General features: G+C 34.3%; 1 protein-coding gene across 1 annotated transcript in view; it reads left to right on the forward strand.

The window, feature by feature from the left end:
• The window catches only part of LOC105999457 (chromosome unknown open reading frame, human C8orf34), a 354355-nt gene that overhangs the window by 324321 nt on the left and 11414 nt on the right, over positions 1-18620 (forward strand). The window contains exon 12 of the mRNA XM_013034481.1: positions 2197-2290. Coding sequence (XP_012889935.1) covers positions 2197-2290 — 94 coding nt within the window. The remainder of the gene's footprint in view (positions 1-2196; positions 2291-18620) is intronic.

Here is an 18620-nt window from a genome sequence, read left to right on the forward strand (position 1 = left end):
TTACTTCATTATCTAATTACAGAATCCATGATTAATGGTTTCAGAATTTTAACCCTATACTTCCAGGACAGGCAACTTTATCAAGCAATGCACAGATCTTACATGCAGTTCTTTTTGCCTTTGGTTTTATAGACTTTACTCACTCCAAGAATTAATTAGGTCAGAATCTCAATAAGCTGTGTATATATATAATATTTATAAACATATATACTTAAAAAGAATACTTAAAATACTTATTTAAATTTAAATAATATAGATTTTTAATGTATTTTCCCTCCATTCTTGAATCATCTTACCTCTTAATGAGACCCCACTGTATACCTCATATATACACTATAGTTTATCCATTACAGTTTACATATGACATAGAAATTGTATGACTTTCAAATGTATAATGTTTTATACTTATTATTATACTATACATATGATTCATCTATGGAACATCTCTCATTGTCACACTGTGCCTTTTTGAAACTCTAGACTGGGGATGAACATTTTCATTAAAAGCAAAACCTAGCTGATAGCTTGTTTATCTCACTTGAAGCTGTTTTAAGCAAAACATATATTTAATATTCCATTATGTCATGTTTCTAGAGAGCCAGGCTATAAACATTTATTTTTTTATATTGCTAGTATTTGCCCAAACAAAATAAAGCTATCTGAAGTTAGAGGAAAAGGTCATTGTAAAAATAATAAATCTGAGATGTCAAATGAGAGAACTCAGAAGTCATATTGATTTCTATGCTTTTAATTAAAAATCATTTAAAAAAAGTTGACTCATTGATTAATAAATTTAAAGTCAGCTACTTCTTTTGTTCTAAGGGAGACGGCATTCTTCTCAGCTCCTGTCTTTCTACCTTTCATCCTTTCTTTTCTTTGCTTCTTATTTTCTACTACATAAATGCTTATGAATTTATGAAGTGAGTCCCTTTTTTGAGGTAGAAATTTCAATAGACCCTGTGGATACAGAGGTAAATAAAGTTACTTATGTCCTCCAGGACTATCATTATTGAGACAGAAAATTTGAAAAAGCAATTAGAGCATAGTGATGGTTATTTTAGTGCAAAAAACAAAAGGAACAGAGGAGTATTTATGTCTGGTGAAGGAATGTTGGAAATGTATGGTGATGGTCACTGAGAGACAAGGAAGTACAGGGTAAGGTAGCCTGTAGATTACAAGGTATAGCAAATTTGAGGAGCTGTGGAGATGGCGATGGAGCGTACATGGTAATATGGAGGATCAGGTTTGTATGCATGGATCAGGAAGGACCTTGAGTTAGATTTTATCTGGGAATGATGGAAGAGTCCCTGAAAAATTATGAGCAAGGTAATGAGGAAATCATACACTTAAAAATCACTCTAAGATATAGTCACTGGGGAGAATTAGAAACTCATAAAATTTGTTTTTTAAAAATTTGGTAAGTGGCTATCACTACTATAAAAATGGTCAGTGACTGTAGGGTAAATCAGCAAGGAGTCATATGAGCAATGTTTTCACAAAAATAAAGAACTGAAGCTGAGTTTGAGACTACAGGTGGTATACATCTGTTGTCCCATCTACTTAGAAGGCCAAGGCAGGAGGATCTCTTTAGCCTAGAAGTTTGAGACAGAAAGAAGGAGAGAAAGAGACAAGAGAAATAAAGAGAACAGAAATGGAAGGAGGAAAGGAAGGAAAGAAGGAAGAGAGGGAGGAAGTTAAAAAAGAAAGAAGAAAGGTTAAAAAGAAGAGGAAGAAAGAGAAGGAAGGAGAGAGTAAAGTAGTACTATAGGGTGAAAAAGAGTAATAGGTTCAATAAATCCTACTGATCTCCACTCTCATTAAATTATTTTTTTATCTTTGATGGAAAATAAGCACACTTTATTCGATCTTCAATTGACTATTTGAGGATTATAGAATCGTGTCAGAATTTCCATAAACTATCAGTGCAAGAGAGACATAGTTTAAGTATTTCTTATTACATTTCTAAATCTTATTACAAAAAGAATGTAGAAACAAATTGAGTTAAGAGTTTTGTGGTTTATATCTGTGGCATAAAAAAAATGAATGTAATGTAATGAATGTGATAGCTTTTTGCTATGGGGAGATTCTTCTTACAGTTTGTAAAGTATGTGATTTTTGGAGACTAAAGTGCTCACCCATAGTGGTGTTCATGATGTCACCATAGAGTCTAATTGAAAAAAAAATGTTCTCTGGCAGGATGAATCCTTAAAGCAACTTCAGGTAGTTCATCAGCCATGGCTCTTGCCAAGTGACACGGAAAGCGAAGGAGTGGAAGCTGATCAAGACAAACGTGAGTAGATGCTACTGTTTACTGACAAAAGCTTCTGCCTGAAGGAATTCACAGTGAGGTAGTCCTTGTTCATGGCTTTAACCAACTGCAAAGGGGAAAAAAAGTTAAATTTGATTAGAAAGCACCCTACCGGATAAGCCATACCCCAGGTCAATAAATCTGCATTAACTGATTTCCTAATTATAGTATAGAGGCTCATGAACTGAAGAGAATTATTCTAAGATATGAACCTAAAGTGTCCAGTTGAAACACCAACCTTTTATAAACACTATAGAATACCATCAGTGACAACTTGGCATGATGTAAAATATTTAAAGTATATTAGGATCTAGTTATTGACATGCACATAAATTATCCTTGGTTAAATAAATAAATTTATGTGTACAGAAACTATCTTCATTTAAACAAAATTAATAGTCATAGAACTTAAGACAAAATATATGTTTCATGATTTAAGTCACTGAATGGTTATTGTAGAAAGAAGGGACGGATAATTATGTTAGGGCTCAGCACAGGCCAGCTTCTCCAGGGATTCAGTGTTACATTGTCAATCCTATGGCTTGTTAGATTTTGACATTTTTTCTAATCCATAGCTGAAGCTTATGTGGCTAGTAAGAAAGCAGACAAGAGACAGATCTGAGCCAGAGGCCTTGGGTTAGAGGAGGAGGCAGGGAGGGCCCCACTGTCATGATGGGGATCCTGTTAGATAGTATCAAGACAGAAACGCCACTTCCCTGAGATAAAAGCATTTTGAACACCCAGTGAACATTTCTAAAGTCAGAAAGTGTACTTTAAGCAAGTTCAAAAGCAAAGATAATATTTTGAATGCTTTTAAGCAAGAAATCCTAAATGAAATGGGCTATAAATATAAAGCAGCCCTGGATACAATGAATCAGAAAGAATTAGCACTGGTCCAGAAATATTGTATTATGCGAAAAACATTCAAACACACACATACACACACAAAACTTCATTTAATATACATAAACTCCAATTCGAAAATTTGTATTCAGTTATTTTCATGAAATTATTTTGATCCTTTCCTATTTTGTGTGTAGAAAAACCCAAAACCCTTTAAGCAACTTATGGATATATATATACAGTGTGAACACACCATGTATAGATTTACCCAGTTAGATCCAAGAAAAGTGCCCCAAATTAGCAAACACAGGTGAGCTCCATTTTAGAGAATGAATATTGTGTTAATTATATGTGTGATATAACTTACAAGGAACTAAACTTTAAATTCAAGAAAAGAATCAACCCCAATGCTATATGCAATCCCAAATTCAGACTTTTCCCTCAAATCCCTGTTTTCAATCAGTATCAATACTTGAAAACATAGCTTAATAATGTAAAGAAAATGCCCCTGGTAGAACTTTTCTTTACCCTTGTCATCTAATACATAAAACCTTTGTGTGTAGTGTCTTCATAGGTTTTTGACAATGTTATAATTTTCTCTTTTGCTAATATGAAAATTACTTGAGATGATGCCATCTTTGCCTTTGTCATGTTGAGACTCAATAAACTTTTGATAAATATCACAAGATTGACTAAATAAATAACTCAGCAAATAAGTAGATAGATCAGTTGATGTCCTTGGAGTTTTTCAGTTTGTTTATTAGGACAGTTTAGCATTAAAACAAACAATAATCATTATAAAAGTATTTATAGTTTTATTGCAATGTTAATATTTGCTGAATGGAGTAACAACCACTCTAAACAAGGCCATTCTTGAGCTTTTGCCACCATAGACCTAGAACCAAAAATACTTAATTTCAGCAATGTTGTCCTGGAAGGTGATCCTTGGCAATGATAAGTTGTTTGAAATAAAATCATGGTTTAAAATAATTAGGTAGTGATAAGAGCCATATGGAAATAGAATGCTAACTAGCATTGTAGTCAAGTTCACAGCACAGATGCTTTGTCAAGAGTGGCTTCCAACTGCCAGTTTCTGGAATGTGTGTAAGGTGGAGCCACTAGAGCCCTGGAACCTTGCATGTGCTTTTGAAACAGCTCAGAAGATACATGGAGATCATCTACTCTTTTTTCATTGAGAGGAACTAAATGACATAAATCTACATGAAGCCCCATCGGACCCACAGATTGCAGACTCATAATAGAAATTTATGAGTGAGGAAGAGGACAAATTTGTCTTTCCAACCATAACACCTGTTTCATGACTCAGCTTTCTGTAAATAATACCTTGGTAATTTTATGGAATTCTTTGATTTCTCCTGAGACAAAATTACCGTGGCAGAAAGTTTCCAAATAATGTCAGAATCCTTGCAGTGGTGCATAATGCTTATTTATCATTTTAAAATAAGAGCTCAAATAAATTTTATAAGGGAGCACCTATTATGAACCTATCTTTGAATGATTAGATATCTTTATAAAATTTATAAACAAGATGAACAGAACCCTTAAGTAGATTTTTTCTTAAATTTATTTCTATTAGAAAAGTATACATTATGAATATAAACCAATTTATATCTAGTGTGTATTTTAATGCCTCAGATTATTGTCCAGTCACTAAATAAATCTGAATCTACCAGAATTCTTCATTTTCTTAAGCAATATTTCAGACCTGCTGAGTCATAATCTCATTTTTAATAATTTCTCAAGAGATCCTTGCTTATTTTCAAGATTGAAGACTACTAGGGGGAAAAATCATCAAATAAGAAAATCATGGCTTTAAAATTTTACTTCCCAGTGCTGATAAACTTTTTTTAGGCCTTTACCCAATATATAAATTAAGTCTAAGTATAAAATATGGAATTGGAGAAAAATAATATTGAAACTTGAAGGAATATATGTGCTGCAAAAGTGAAAAACAGAGTCTCCAGTCTGTGGATTCAATGTTGACAAAGTCATAAAATAATCAGAGTCAAATGAGCCAGCATCTTTAACTACATTTTGCATTTAAAAATCTGAATAATCAAGATAAAAACAAAAGAGCAAACAAAATGTCTAATCAAGCCAACAAGCACCACAGCTGCCCAAAATAAAGAGAAGTCAGCAGCCTATAATCCCAGGAGGCAGAGACAGAAGATCACAGTCTTGAAGACAGCCTTGACTCCTTCATTGGGAGCTCAAGGCCAGCCTGGGCTATATAAAGTGGCTGTCCTGTTGGGTGCTGGTGGCTCACACCTGTACTCCTAGCTGTTCAGGAGGTTGGGATCTGAGGATTACAGTTCAAAACTAGCGCACAGTAAAGTCCATGAAGGAGCACTAACTTTGAGCAAAATAGCTTAGGAACAGAGTCCAGGCCCATAGTTTAAGCCCAGAACTAGCACAAGTGCCTGCACTCAGACACAGACACAGACACAGACACAGACACAGACACACACACACACACACACACACACACACACACACAATCACTTTCCTATACAACAATGAACAAATTAAAGAAATGAGTCTGAATAGTATGTAGAAGCTAATGAGGTCATCATGGATAGAGACTTCAGACTCCACTTTATATCCTAGACATTAAGAGCTATGGTCCTAATCACTAAAATATTGGATGGTTTGACCTTGGCATTGCTCAAGGTGATCCAATACTGTTCAAAAGCTCAGAGAGGCTGCCTCATGATTCAAAGGAAACAAAACATTGATACTTTTTGGTTGTGAAAAAAGCCAGGCTGAAGAAAACAGTTATCAGTAAGAAAATCAACTCTCAGTTCTTTAATTTGTTGGTGGGTTTAAATGTAAGCTTCTTAAATGGGCAGGAGCCATAAATTTTCATAACAATTGAACATACTTGTTAAAATTAATAAATAGAAAAACTGGGGCACTTACAACTTGTAAAACTTTGAAAATCAACCCTTGTTAAAAATGAACACAAATGCACAAAATGTTGCAAAAATAATACAGAAGTCTTTCATATAGTTCCTCTTTTGTTAATACCCCTCCTTACTGCAGCACAATAATAAGCCTCATATTTTATCATTTCTACTGGACCTCCACTGATTTGTGACTGTTTCTTAGTATTTTTTTTGCTTTATTGCCATGTCCTCGACAATTTTAAGGGGTACCATTTGGCCTTTGAAAATGTTTCTCAATTGAAATTTGTAATAGATGGTTCTTGCAGGTATGAGAGTAGAAGACCAAGGAGGTGAAGTCACACTGGTCATTTAATTTTGAATGATCCATGATGTTAGCATGACTGCACCATACATAATGTGAGGAATGCAATAGTGTTTGCCAGTTTTTCCACTGTGTAGCTATTTTTAATTAGTTAATTAATTAGCATAATTTTATTACCTTTAAGTAGCTGTACAAAGATTTCAATTTACCTTGTCAATTTATGAGTGCAATGAATCTTGATCAGTGTTAACTTATCATTCTCCCGCACCCATCTATCCAAACCTTGTTTCCTAGTTCCATTTTCACATATGTACATTGAGTTTCATGACTATAGCTGTCCACTAGTCCTCTCTCCATTCGTCTTCCTGTCTTTAAACCCTACTTCCTCTGCTGTACTTTCTTCTATACTTCTTTTTTGTGTCAGTCTTGGGGCTTGAGCTAGAGGCCTGGGTGCTGTCTCTGAGCTCTTTTGCTCAAGGCTAGTGCTCTACCATTTGAACCATAGTTCCACTTCTGACTTTTTGATGGTTAATTGGAGATAAGAGTTTCATGGACTTTCTTGCCTGGGCTGGCTTTGAACCATGATTCTCAAATATCAGCCTCCTGAGTAGTAGCTAGGATTACAGGCATGAGCCACCAGCACCAGGCTCTTCCATATTTTTAACTATGTTTCTATAATCTATTTCCTGGACGTAAGTCACACATTCTAGCCTGTATGAAAGAAATTCTGCCACTTCATTCCCTTTCTGACCCTTGTGGTTTCTAATTAGAAGTCAGCTAAGACTTTCGTGTATGATAAGCAGTTTTTCTCTCCTTGGTTTCTGTTTTTTTTTTTCTCTGTCTTTCAATAAAGTAAAAAGTACAGGAAAACACCTACTTGGCATTCTTGAACTTCTTGGATATATAACTGATTTTTTTCAAATATTTTCAGCTATTATTTCTTTATTCTTTCTGCCTTTCTCTCTCTTATATGTCTCCTTTTGGGAGATACACACACACACACACACACACACACACACACACACACATACACACACACACACACACACACACACTACTCGACAGTGTCCCCATAAGATCATCAGCTCACTAATATTCTTTCTTCTTTCCATTTCTGAGTTGATCACCTAAAATAAATGATGTTATCTTTAAATATTCTTATTTTTTCTTATTGATGTTCAGATCAGCTGTTGCACTCTATGGCAGCAAATTTAAAAAATTTCTGTTCTAGAATTTCATTTTGTTTCCTTTGACATTTTTTATCTCTTTCTTGGTAGTTTCCATGTGGTAGACAGCAATTTCAAAGCTTCCTTTAGTCTTTTAGTGACATGGTTTCCTTTAATTATTTGAACATTTTTATAATGGTGGATTGAAAGTCTGGCCAGTCTATCATTGGACGTCCTCATGGAAAATGTCTATTGACTCCTCCTGTTGGTGGATGAACTCATTGTTTCTTGTATGTCACTTGTTAATATATTGTGTGTTAATGTATTTGCTGTATTCTAAGTGGCTAGTGCTCAGTGGCAGATTGAACAAGTTGCTGAGACATGCCATGAACATGCCATCAGTTTTCAATTCTACTCTCAGAGCCTGTAGGTCAAGCAGAGGTGAGAAACAGAACCTTAGTAGGCTTTGCCTACCAGATAAATGCCTAACACTGCATAGCCATGGAGCTTCCTCGGATTATTCTGTTCATCCAGATTGACTTCTAATTTTTGTCTTGTAACCTCTTGTTTGTTGCAACTAGCATTATTGTTATCAAGCATTTGTTAAGCAAAACTACTGCTCCAGAATGTTTTGTTGAGAAGCAGATTTTCTCATTCAGTGAGCATTAATTAAATGAATTAAAACCCAAAGACACTACAGAACTAGAGGGAAATATATCAACCGAGGGCAAGTTAAAAATCCCCCTAATTCAGTGCTTCTCCTGAGATCCAACTACTTAACTTTATATTCTATGGGTTGTAAGAAGCCTTTGCTTAATTTCCAGCACTGTGAAAATCATTAATTTTGATGATTTTTATGCACTATTCTATTTGCTTTTATGCACAAGTTGTTTTTGGACCATGATCCCCAGGGTGTTTCTTTCTCCTGCTCCATTTTCCTTTTTCATTAGTCTAGCTTTCCTTTTGTTTGAGAATGAAGGGTAATGAAGTTTCACATGGGGCTGTAGGACCAGATAATACCTACTTTTCTGAATGTTAGTTTCATGAGAAACTATTAAAAACAATCAGAGATAAAATAAATTTTAGGTAATTATGCAATTATACTAGCTTTCTGACTTTCAATTATATTACCATAGATATAATAATAACAGATTGTCAACAAGAACCAGGCAACATTATAATTTTACTTAAGCTGATTAAATATAATCACCACTCTGGCTAAAGTGAGGGGAAAATATTGTCTGTCCACTGTTGGGCTTGAGGAAATGTCACTGAGAGTCTTCTTAAATATTTACAAAATAAAGTTGAATAGTAGTAGTTGAATAGTAGAAGTCGAATAGTAATAAGACCTACTTGAAAGTACTTAGCAGTATTTTTTAATTTTTAAAATGTTTTAGTAGTGTTTTTGCATATGTATTTAAGTTCTTCTTGGGAGAACACCTATTAAATTGTATTACAGAATGCCTACGAATTGCAGAATGTGCATTGCTCTGGAAGAGCAAAAAGCAAAAAGAAGCTCTGGCTTTTGAGATATGCTAATTGAATGCATGCATTTTGAATTCTTTCACCTTTCAAGAAATAGGAAAATTGAAGCCCCAAATGATTATCTTGTTGGTATCACCTAGTTCCTATTAGAGGCAGCCTCCTGAGTAGGTCTCATGACCTCCTCGCCTCTGGTAAGGGGCAATGCACAGTTTATATTCTATAGGTTGTAACAAGCCTTTGGTTAATTTCCAGCACTGTGAAAATCATTAATTTTGATGATTTTTATGCACTATTCTATTTGCTTTTATGCACAAGTTGTTTTTGGACCATGATCCCCAGGGTGTTTCTTTCTCCTGCTCCATTTTCCTTTTTTCACTAGTCTAGCTTTCCCTTTGTTTGAGAATGAAGGGTAATGAAGTTTCACATGGGGCAGTTTGTACTCAAGGTCTTGCCTTTACTAGCTAGATGCTCTGCTATTGAGTCATACCCTCAAGCCCTTAGTGCATTCTTTTTCAGATAGGGTCTTGTGCTTTTTCCTAGGCTGGCCTTTGACTGAGATCCATCAGCCTCTGCCTCCCAAGTGACCAGGATTACAGGTGTGCACAACTATGCTGATTGTATTTTAGAGGTAGCGTCTTGCTAACTTTGTGTCTAGGCTGGGCTTAAATTGTATTCCTTCTCTCTCCACCTTCCAAATAGCTAAGATTATAGACACAGACCATCATACCCAGTTATACTATTATTCTTTAAGCAGTAAGTGGGACTCAGATTTCCACTGCCCACCTGAAGTCTGGCGGGGCTTTCCTGAAGGACAATCTTTCTTCTCTTTAAATACCCCCCACTTACATCTCTATAAGTAGTCTCTTAAGATTTATATTTAAAAATAGATGAAGCTGGGTGCCAGTGGTTTACACCTGTAACCCTAGCTACTCAGGAGCTGAGATCTGAGGATTGCAGTTCTAAAACTGGCCTGGGCAGAAAAGTCCCCATGAGATTCTTATCTCCAATAAACAACTCAAAATATCTGGAAGTGGAGTTGTGGTTCAATTGATACAGTGTTAGCCTTGAGCACAAAGAAGCTCAGGGACAGTGCTCAGGCCCTGAGTTCAGGCCTCACAACTGATCCCCCCAAAAAGTGAGATAATTGTGTAAAGATCCATCTGCTTACATCACTATCCAACACAAGGCACTAATGCATTGTTCTAAAAATAATGCAGGAGTAGGGAAGCAGTAAGTAGTATGGCACCCGAAAACAAAATGGGTTAATAGATAATTAGGTTAGATGGGTGTAAAAACTTCATTAGCCTTGGAACTGTCAGGATTTTTAATAATGTTGGGATTATGGCATCAAGCACAGAGACTAGAAACTAGGCTATGTATGCCTCAGGAGTTAAATGAAGTAGGGCAGTGGTGCTTTGTAATTATTACAGGGTCAGCTGGGTTATCCTCAGAACAAGAATGTTTGTGATGAGAAGGCTTATCCACTGGAAATAACCAACAAGAGAAGAATTATAGCAGTATAACAAAATAACACAGATGTACCCAGAAAGATGAGCTTTCAAAGTGAAATAAATAACTGTATATCTTCTTTTTGAAGCTATAAAAGATATATATATATATAAATATATATATGCACTAATGAAATACTTACATGCATATGTATATACCTATATATATATGCTAAAGAAATGTGCACACATATATTTCTTTAGCTTGCTTCTGAGGCAGTATCTGATTATGTAGCCCAGGCTGGCCTTAAACTCATTCTCCCAAATGCTGGGATTAATAGATGAGAACTACCACATTCCAGCTCAAAATTTTGATAATAATTTAATATTCTACATTTTTACTTTCAACTTTCTATCATCTTTACAAAAATCTCTAGCTGCTACTAAAATTTAGGGCATTTGAACTATGTCAAAAATAAATCAGATATTTAATTTAACTTAATATACCAGATATTTGCATGTGTGATACCCATAATTATAAATATTTTAGACTTGATCTTTAATACAATAAATCCAAAAGTGAGACAAAATAATTGATGTCAATTATCTGTTAAAAGAGTAAGTTATTCTAATGCCAAGTTGCAATTTTCTATTATGATATTAATTGTTCAGAATTATTTTGGTTATAAGTAAGTAGAGGATAAATACCTGTGAATCATTTGTGTGGTGTTCATATGTGGAAATACTTCCTCTAACTGTGGTGAATCTCTGATAGTATGAAAGACTCATTTAATTCCTAAGGCCCTAGAAAAAGAATGTAAAGGGTACCCTTTAATAATATATAAAACTTAATTTTACCAAATAAGCAATTAGTAGGTGTATTGGGAAAGACTGTCAAATAGTCAAATTGGGAATGAGGCAGGAGGTACATGAGTTTGAGGCCAGCCTGGGCTACATAATCAGACACGGCCTCAGAAGTAAGCTAAAGAAATATATATGTGTACATTTCTTTAGTATATATATATATAAGTATATGCATATGAATGTAGGCATTTCAGTAGTGCACACACACATATATATATATAATTTTTTATCTTCAAAACATAAGGTTCCATGCTTCAGACTTTATACTTCCTCAGTCAAACTTGGTTGTTACATGCAACCAGTCCCGAGAAATTTTCATAGCAAGTATCAGAAAAGGCTATATTCAAACAAGACAGATGACATGTTATTTTGCAATGCCAGATTCTTTGGATTAGTTATCAGATGGAGTTGAATTCTTTAAAACTATAAATAGAGATACACGGTCCGATTTGGGGTATGTGTATGTGAAATCCAAGTTGTAAATGAGTAGCACATGATTTTAAACCTTTTGCGAAACTTTATTATTATTATTTTTGTCTTGGAATATTTTTTAACATTTGTTTTAGGTATGGCCTGAAATGACAATATAAAATAGTGGAAACATAATAGAAGAAAATTAAGTACTTTGTTTAATCTTGATGAACATATCTTTGGGACAGCCGTGGATAAGATGGAATCTATCTTATACAAATGCAGGGATGTATTGTTTGGCTCCAAGAACAGCCTGTCTTTTTATCTCTATAGAATTTTTTTTTTGGTATATTTTCAGCAATGGCAAAAATCTTCAGCATGTTCACACCAGCTGAACTGTGTCATGATTTTCTTTGGCTCTTTTTGTTCCCCTAGCATTAACCTGCTTCACTTTCACAAATTAAACAGACTCTGACATTTTTTGGTCACAAATCATAAATTTATTTAAGATTCTCCAACATAAATTCCATATGCTCGATAGACCAGATTAACTTCTTAGAACAACCATGTTTGTGGAAAGGCAACACATGTATGGCTGATGTATTGGACTCATTGGCATGGGTGATGCCAAGATAAATAGGATATTTATTAGCTTAGTTCTCCAAGACATTTCATAGAAGTCTATAAGCACTAGTAGCATTAATTGCAGTATTTCTTAGGAGATAAATAACATGATAGGGAAGGCAAGTGAAGGAAATATCACCACGAACCACCAGTAGAACACCAGATTTAAGACCGTCACAAGGAAGATGGTGTTTTAACTGATAAGTGGGTAGAAAACTGAGCAAGCAGGTCATATCAGCAAGAATAACAGCATAAACAAGGGCTCAAAGAAAAAAGTGCAGGTTCTTCTTTTTCTTTTAACTTATTTATTATGAATTTTTATTACCAAACGTTAAGCACAAGGGAAGTTTCATTGTGACATATTCATACAGGCATAAAATGTATCCAGCTGAACTTCAACCCCCTTCCCTTCTCTTTCCTTTTTTCTCTTTCCTTCCCATTTCAAAAATTAAGTCAACAGGTTTCATTGTTCTATTTTCATATATGCAAATAAATTACTTCAACCATAGTCAGTCACCTTCATTCACCATCTCAGTTTATCCTCCTCCTTCCGGTTGATACCTACCTCTGCTCCTCAACAAAGCCTGATATACTCCTGTTATATCCTTTTTTGGTTGTATGACGTTACAACACTATTTTAGACACACAGATATTATATTTTAATCAGAATAATGCTGTTTATTACTTTCTCTTTTGGGACACCTCCAACTCCTATTGATTAACAGTTCTCATTGAGATTGCCTATGCCATCTTTATAAATAGTTTCAATGCATTTTGAAATTATTCACCCTCCATCTTTCTTTTCTGCTCCCCACATCCTCATCCTCTTAGTCGCATAGATTCATGTCCTATACATACATTTACATGCATATATCTGCATGTAAACACATGTATATGTTTGTGATAAATGTATGTGTATGCATACATGTACAAGAATATGTATTTTCTTTAGGTCTAAGTTCCATACCTGAGCAAAAAAATGTGCTATTTGGCTTTATGATCTTCACTTATATTGATCAACCTAATGGTCTCCAATTCTCATTTTTCTGTAAATGACACTATTTCATTTTTCTTTATGGCTGTGTAATATTCTGTGGTATATCTTTACCATAGCTTCTTTATCAATTAATCTCTTTTTGAGCACCTTGTCTGATTCCACAATTTGGCTATTGTGAATATCAAAGTATATATTAATCTTGATGGCCCAGGTAATATAGAAATTATACTCTTTAGGGCTGATATTGACTAGAGAGGAATAACTCTGGGGGATAAATCATAAGACCAGAGAGGGTCCAGGTTGTAAGGATATAAAACATAAACTGATAATTAGATAATGAAGTATTTTACATAAGAAAGAACTCTGGTAAGAGCACCTATATCTGACACTTTGGATTTGTACAATACAGCTTTAAAAATTATATTTGGCCTTTTGTATATGTCTTTAATTGGTGAGAAGAAAAATAAGTTCTAAATTCCATCTATACTAGTTTTCTTAGTCTTTTATCCTCTGCTATTACAAAATGCTACACACTAAGTAAGTTACAAAACAAGAAGCTCATTTCTCATGATTCTGGAACCTAAGAATGTCATCCACATGGTGTTGGCTTTTGGTGAGGATCTCCAGGCTGCCCATCATGACAGAGCAACAAATGAGCAAAAGTGAGATATAGATACTTTTATAGCAAAAGTATTTCTAGATACCAATCCCTTCCTGTGAAAATTGCACTTTTCTACTCATGAAAACAGTCTCCTTCAGCTAGGGTCCCAGTGACAAGTAAATTTCAAAATAACTTTTGAAAGTGCCTTTAAACCACAAATGTAGGTTTTCTAAGATCATTTCTCTCATACAATGCTATACTATCTAAACAAATATTTTCTTCTTTACAAGACAAAGAGTGTCCATGTCAGCCAATGGTGCAGACTGCCTCACACAGGAAGTTTGAAGTAAACTATGGTGAAGTGCTTTCTCAAATTTTTGTTGCTGAGTAGAGATAATCCATTAGCTAAATATTAGTATGCATAGGTACAGCCCTCTTGTGCCTTTCATTCCATAAAGCACAAGCAATTTTAGAAGATGCCTTTACCTGAAGTCACCAAACAATCATAACTATTTCGCCTGAAGGACTTAAAAATTATATGTGAGTAACTCTTCTCTCTATGTTCTCACTATATTGGGAGTCTCATAGATTCATAAAATTTCAAGGATGGAAAATTTGTAGTGAACTTCTTCACTTTGTAAGTGAGGAGACTTCAGGCCAGCACAATGCCAGGGCGCATCACAATTCTTTAGCTAGTTGGTTGATCAGAATTCAGAAAGTTCTCTGTAGAAGTGTGCACACATTGTTTTTTACTCTGGCTGGCTTTTGCTTTTGGTTTAGTCTTCATATTTATTCTACATCCAGAGAAACAATTCATACTAAGCTTCATTAGCTGAAAAAACATGTGCACAAAGGATAAAATAATGAATTTATTAGCAATAGGACAATGTTTACACATTCACTCTCCTAGTTTAGATTTCTTTCTGACTTGAGGTATATAATTCTTGAGAGAAAAAAAAAGCAACTTTGCTATTTTAGAATTGTTCCTAGTGTTTCTCAAAGCCTCTATCTGAGCTTACCTTCATAACTAAGGCTGCATTTTTGAAGAACACTAGGGAAATGCTTGTACAGTAAGAGTCAAAGATAAGAGACAATGAATTTGCAGTCTAGTGGCTGGATTTATCTACAGACATACTGGCTTCGTTTAGACCAATATTTTAGATAAAAATATATTTCACATGAAAAAATTAGGAGAGCCAAAGGAAAAAGAAATGAGAGATTCTTTTATTCAAGAAACAGAAATAAGACAAGGTAAAGCAGGAATTTCCTCAGAGCAACAGTTGATTGGAGAAAGAGCATCAGATGATAATAGTCTGTCCAGGTTGCCATAGCAACTGTCATTTCTTAATGTTTTCTACCCAGTGCTTCACTCATTTCCATCAATTTGTGTCCTAACAGGGATTTAAGTTTTCTATTTTTTTTCTCATCCAAGTTATAGATTCTAGGTCTCTCTTGTTAGCCAAAATTATTTTATTCTTTTTTAATATATATGTTTATATTTTTTATTTTTTATACCGTACAGAGGGGTTACAATTACATGGGCAAGATAATGAGTACATTTCTTATCAAGCATTGCAGCCTCCTCCTTTGTTTCCCCTTTCCATCCCTTCCCTTTCTTCCCCTTATCCCCCCCACCCAATTCTCCCCGCTTCTCCTCCTCTCCCCCCCCACCAAAGTTGTGAAGTTCGTTTTCGACATAACAACTTGTATATCTCATTGTTGCAATGGGTCCACCTGTATCCCTATTTAAACGATTTGTTTTTCCCCTTCCCCTCCACAAATTATACCAACATCAAATACAGTGAAAGCAGGAGTTATACTGTGGGGGAGGGACATACATAGCAACAAAGAAATAATCTTATAAATGTGTTAGAAACAATCGCATGAAAGAACAAAAACATTTGAATACATATCTTAGGGTTCATTTTCCTAACATCACCTTATCTGACCTTTTCTGCTTGACTCAGACATATAAGCTATTGCAAATAAGGGAAACCATGGGACCTATGTTTCTTTGGGCCTGGCTTACTTCACTTAATTTTTTCCAAGTCTTTCCATTTCCTAACAAATGGGGAAATGTTATTCTTTCTGATAGAGGCATAGAATTCCATTGTGCCTATATACCACATTTTCTTGATCCATTCATCTACTGAGGGGCATCTGGGTTGCTTCTGGCTTTTTTCTTTTTTCTTTTGCTTATGTGGTACTGAGGAATTGAACCCAGGGCCTCAGGCATGCAAGAGAAACACTCTACCACTGAGCCACCTTCCCAGCCCCCAGAATTATTTTACTCTTGATAGCCAAAGTTTTTCAATTCACATTGTCACTCTGCCTGAAAGAAAAATGTTGTCAATTTCTGAGTTCCTTTTCAGACCTGCAATCTCATAAATATATTCTATACTATTTATTAGGTTAAATGTGTATCATTAACAGAATTTAATGTTAATTAGTTTTCTGATAGCATTTGCTTGATATACAAATATAATCTAAGGAAAAAAAGATATAATAATTTGTTTTGACAAGACATATTATAAGAATTAGAAAAATAATGACTAAAAAGACAAAATGACTGATAATCTTACCATTGAAAAATATTTTCTGTGATTATTCTGTTGTCTTGCCCTTAGGCTTAAAAATTATCTTGTATGATTTCATATGTATGTGCACACACACATACATACCTATACAATTGCTTATAAAATTATGTATGATGACATATATCAGTTTTATAATGTGACTTATAGTGTGACTTTAACCTCATATCTTAAATATTTTCTATATTGTCAAATATTTACTTACAGTCTTACTTAAAAATGAATGTATTGTGTTTTATTGTATAGATACACCATGGTTTCTTATCAGGTTTCTGTGGTTCATAATTAATATTTAAAGTTATTTTAAATGATTGTGTGAAGAATATCTTTGTTAATTATATCTATCTTCATGATTCATTTTTAAGTTTAAGTAAATTGAAAAATAAGTTGAAATTTAGCAATCTCTAGAAAGAATGCAGTTTTAGCAAAGATGACACCTGAAGAAATATAAAATTTGAATCCTCAGACTGTTTAAAAAATTAAATCTGTAATTAAAAAATCTCTACATGGAACAATGTTCAGGCCAAACATCATTGGATTCTTCCAGTCTCCAAAATTACAAAGCATTTCTTCTGGAGAATCAAAGAGAAAAAAATTTCTTTAACTTATTTAATGATACCAGCTAATCTGATTACAAAAATATAACAGAGGTGTTCAAAAAATAAAAACCATCTGAAGCACAGATTTAAAAAGTCCTGGGGCTGGGAAGGTGGCTCAGTGGTAGAGCGCTTGCCTCGCATGTATGAGGCCCTGGGTTCAATTCCTCAGCACCACTTAAGCAAAAAGAAAAAAGCCGCAAGTGGCACTGTGGCTCAAGTGGTAGAGTGCTAGCCTTGAGCTGAAGAACTGAGGGACAGAGCCCAGGCCCAGAGTTCAGGCCCCATGACCGGACACCACCTCCCCCCCCCAAAAAAAAAGTACTAAGCAAATTGATACTTACCATATATAAATGACAATTCTCTAAAATTTTGTGTTTTTTTTCTTTTGCAGAAGTGCAAAACCAGATTAACTTTTGAAAATTAATCCATGGAATTAACCACATAACATAATAAATAAGAAAAATAATATCAACAATGTATAAAATTTTTGATAGATTGACCATTTATTATTTTTAAAGAACCTCAACAGATTAGAAATGTATTGAGTTTATTAATTTGCTTAACCTAAAAAAGTCAATTTGCAAAACAATTCTGCAAATATAATACTAGATGCATTAGTGAATTTTTCCTTTTTAGATCGGGAATAAGACCAAAATTTCTACTATAAGCAGGTAAATCTAAACTACAGTGTACAGTAAGAATTGCCCTTTTGGTAAGAGCATGAGATCCTTTCTATCATGGCGGTCACATTTTGCAGTGATGAATATCTGAGAGAAACAATTAGGGCTGGCAATGTTCTATTCTTCAACCTGGATGGTGGTTAATGGGTATTTACTTTGTCATTACTGTCAACATTTTTTTGTACTTTTCTCCACATGTATTCTGTTTCACAATTTAATAAAAACAGTGCTGAAATGGTCTTGATTTTCCAACAGTTTCCAATAGTTTTTTGCAATACTTATAAGTGTAGATTAAAACATTTCTATGTAGAGAGTTTTGTTTGATAGTTCACAAAAGGTTCATGCTGTCAACTGACAATTGTTTTCTTGAAAATCACCGATAACATCATCAGTGTATCTGAATCTAGTTTTAGAAACAATTGCATTCTAACCAAAACATTTTCCATTGCAAATCAATTTTCCCCAGCTTTAGTATGTCATTTTCTCCCTTAAAACCATATGTAGTAAAACTTCACAAGTAAGAATAAAAGTTTTCCTCTTCAGACTTTTACAGTGGTCTTATATATGTTAATCTTTCCTCTTCAATTAAAATAATATATTTGTGAAGACTGATACCAGATCTTACTTAGTCTGTACTTTTATAGGTAATGTTGTAGCTAGAAATTCAATACCTAAGTATTACGTAATCTGTTCTTAGGAGTCAAATCAGATATGAAAGACTTTGAGAAATATTTTTGAAAAAGTATAATAGTGTTTATATCAGTCAATATAT

This window comes from Dipodomys ordii, unplaced genomic scaffold (genome assembly GCF_000151885.1).
Source record: "Dipodomys ordii isolate 6190 unplaced genomic scaffold, Dord_2.0 Scaffold190, whole genome shotgun sequence".
Lineage (NCBI taxonomy): Eukaryota > Metazoa > Chordata > Mammalia > Rodentia > Heteromyidae > Dipodomys > Dipodomys ordii.